The sequence below is a fragment of the Corvus brachyrhynchos genome, unplaced genomic scaffold, assembly GCF_000691975.1.
Source record: "Corvus brachyrhynchos isolate BGI_N302 unplaced genomic scaffold, ASM69197v1 scaffold63, whole genome shotgun sequence".
NCBI lineage: Eukaryota > Metazoa > Chordata > Aves > Passeriformes > Corvidae > Corvus > Corvus brachyrhynchos.
Window position 1 is genome coordinate 175,813 of NW_008237227.1, and position 1,235 is coordinate 177,047.

The 1,235-nt window shown below is 61.6% G+C and overlaps 1 protein-coding gene across 1 annotated transcript in view; it reads right to left on the reverse strand.

Annotated features, from left to right (window-relative positions):
- Positions 1-1,235, reverse strand: part of AMOTL2 (angiomotin like 2) — an 8,002-nt gene that overhangs the window by 4,852 nt on the left and 1,915 nt on the right. Inside the window, exon 2 of the mRNA XM_017729387.1 lies at positions 779-1,233. Within this exon, the coding sequence (XP_017584876.1) occupies positions 779-1,233 (455 nt within the window). The remainder of the gene's footprint in view (positions 1-778; positions 1,234-1,235) is intronic.

Sequence of the window (1,235 nt, forward strand, 5' to 3'; positions counted from 1 at the left end):
TGCATTCCGTCTGGATGATATCGGAGCAAGGAAGAATAAATACATCTTCCTTGCAGCTCCCCTTCCCCTCTTTGTTCCCTGGAAGGAGAAGGTTTTCCTGCTGGAGATGCTATCGCTCTCCGCCTGGATACATCAGCAGGGCTGGGAGCAGCGTGTCCTCTCATCGAGCCACAAATTCCCTTCTTCCCATCATTTTCCACACTGGAAGAGGTTGTTTCCAGACCTCCTCAAATTCCAGGCAATGCCCGAACCCCCAGATGTCCATCTCACAGTCAGCCTGGGGCTTTTCCAGAGGCATTGAGCTGCCAGAGGGAACACGGACCACCTGGCACCAGCCCAGGCTCTGCTCGGCAGCAATTCTGAATTACATGGACATTCCCAGCTCAGGACCATGGGATGGGTTTCTGTGGAGCAGGGAGCATATTTGTCTTCTGCCCTGCCCCATACCTATTCCACATTTAGCTGCTTCCTGGGCTGTTTCCAGCTCCTAGATTAACCTCTAAGTTACCCCCAGATTCCTCCCGGTGCATGGGGAGGGGGCAGGGTCTGCTGAGGGAATGGGATTTTCATCACTGGTTGGAAAAGCCTAGCCGTGCTGGGGGAACTGGGGACAGGAGCAGAGTGGGGGGCTCCCAGCAGACCCCCATGGCCTGAGCCAGTGAGGACAAGAGCAGCTGCTCTGCGCCCCCACTGCCCTTCACATCCTGCAAGTTCCAAGCATCCATCCCGGACACTCCTGGGAGGCATCCAAAAGCAGAGCCCAGGGGCCACAGTTTACCTGATTTCGGGATGCTGAAATCCAGGCCCTTCCCGGGAGCAGGGTCGGGGCTCAGCCAGGTAAGCATCCTGGGAAGGGATGACATAGGGATACTCCGGGGGCGGTCCCCGCGGCTCCGTGCCCTCGGGGGGCTCCCCGCGCAGGGGGACGAGCTGCCGGGAGAGCTGCGGGAAGCTGTGGGAAGCGCTGATGGGGCTCTGCGCCTTGGCCCCGTTCCGCTCCAGCGACATCCGCATGAGCCGCTCGCTCAGCGACCGCACGTGGCCGTGCTTCAGGTCTTTCAGCCCCTCGTCGGGGCGCCGGGCCCCGCTCTCGGCCCCGCGCGGGGCGTTCTCAGCCCGGACCCCCGTGCCGGCCGCTCCCCGCTGCGAGGCGAAGAACTGGGAATGCGCCTTGGCCTCCTCGTAGGTGGGCAGCTCCTCGCCCTTGGGCGGGCAGAGCCGATAGACGCTGTTCT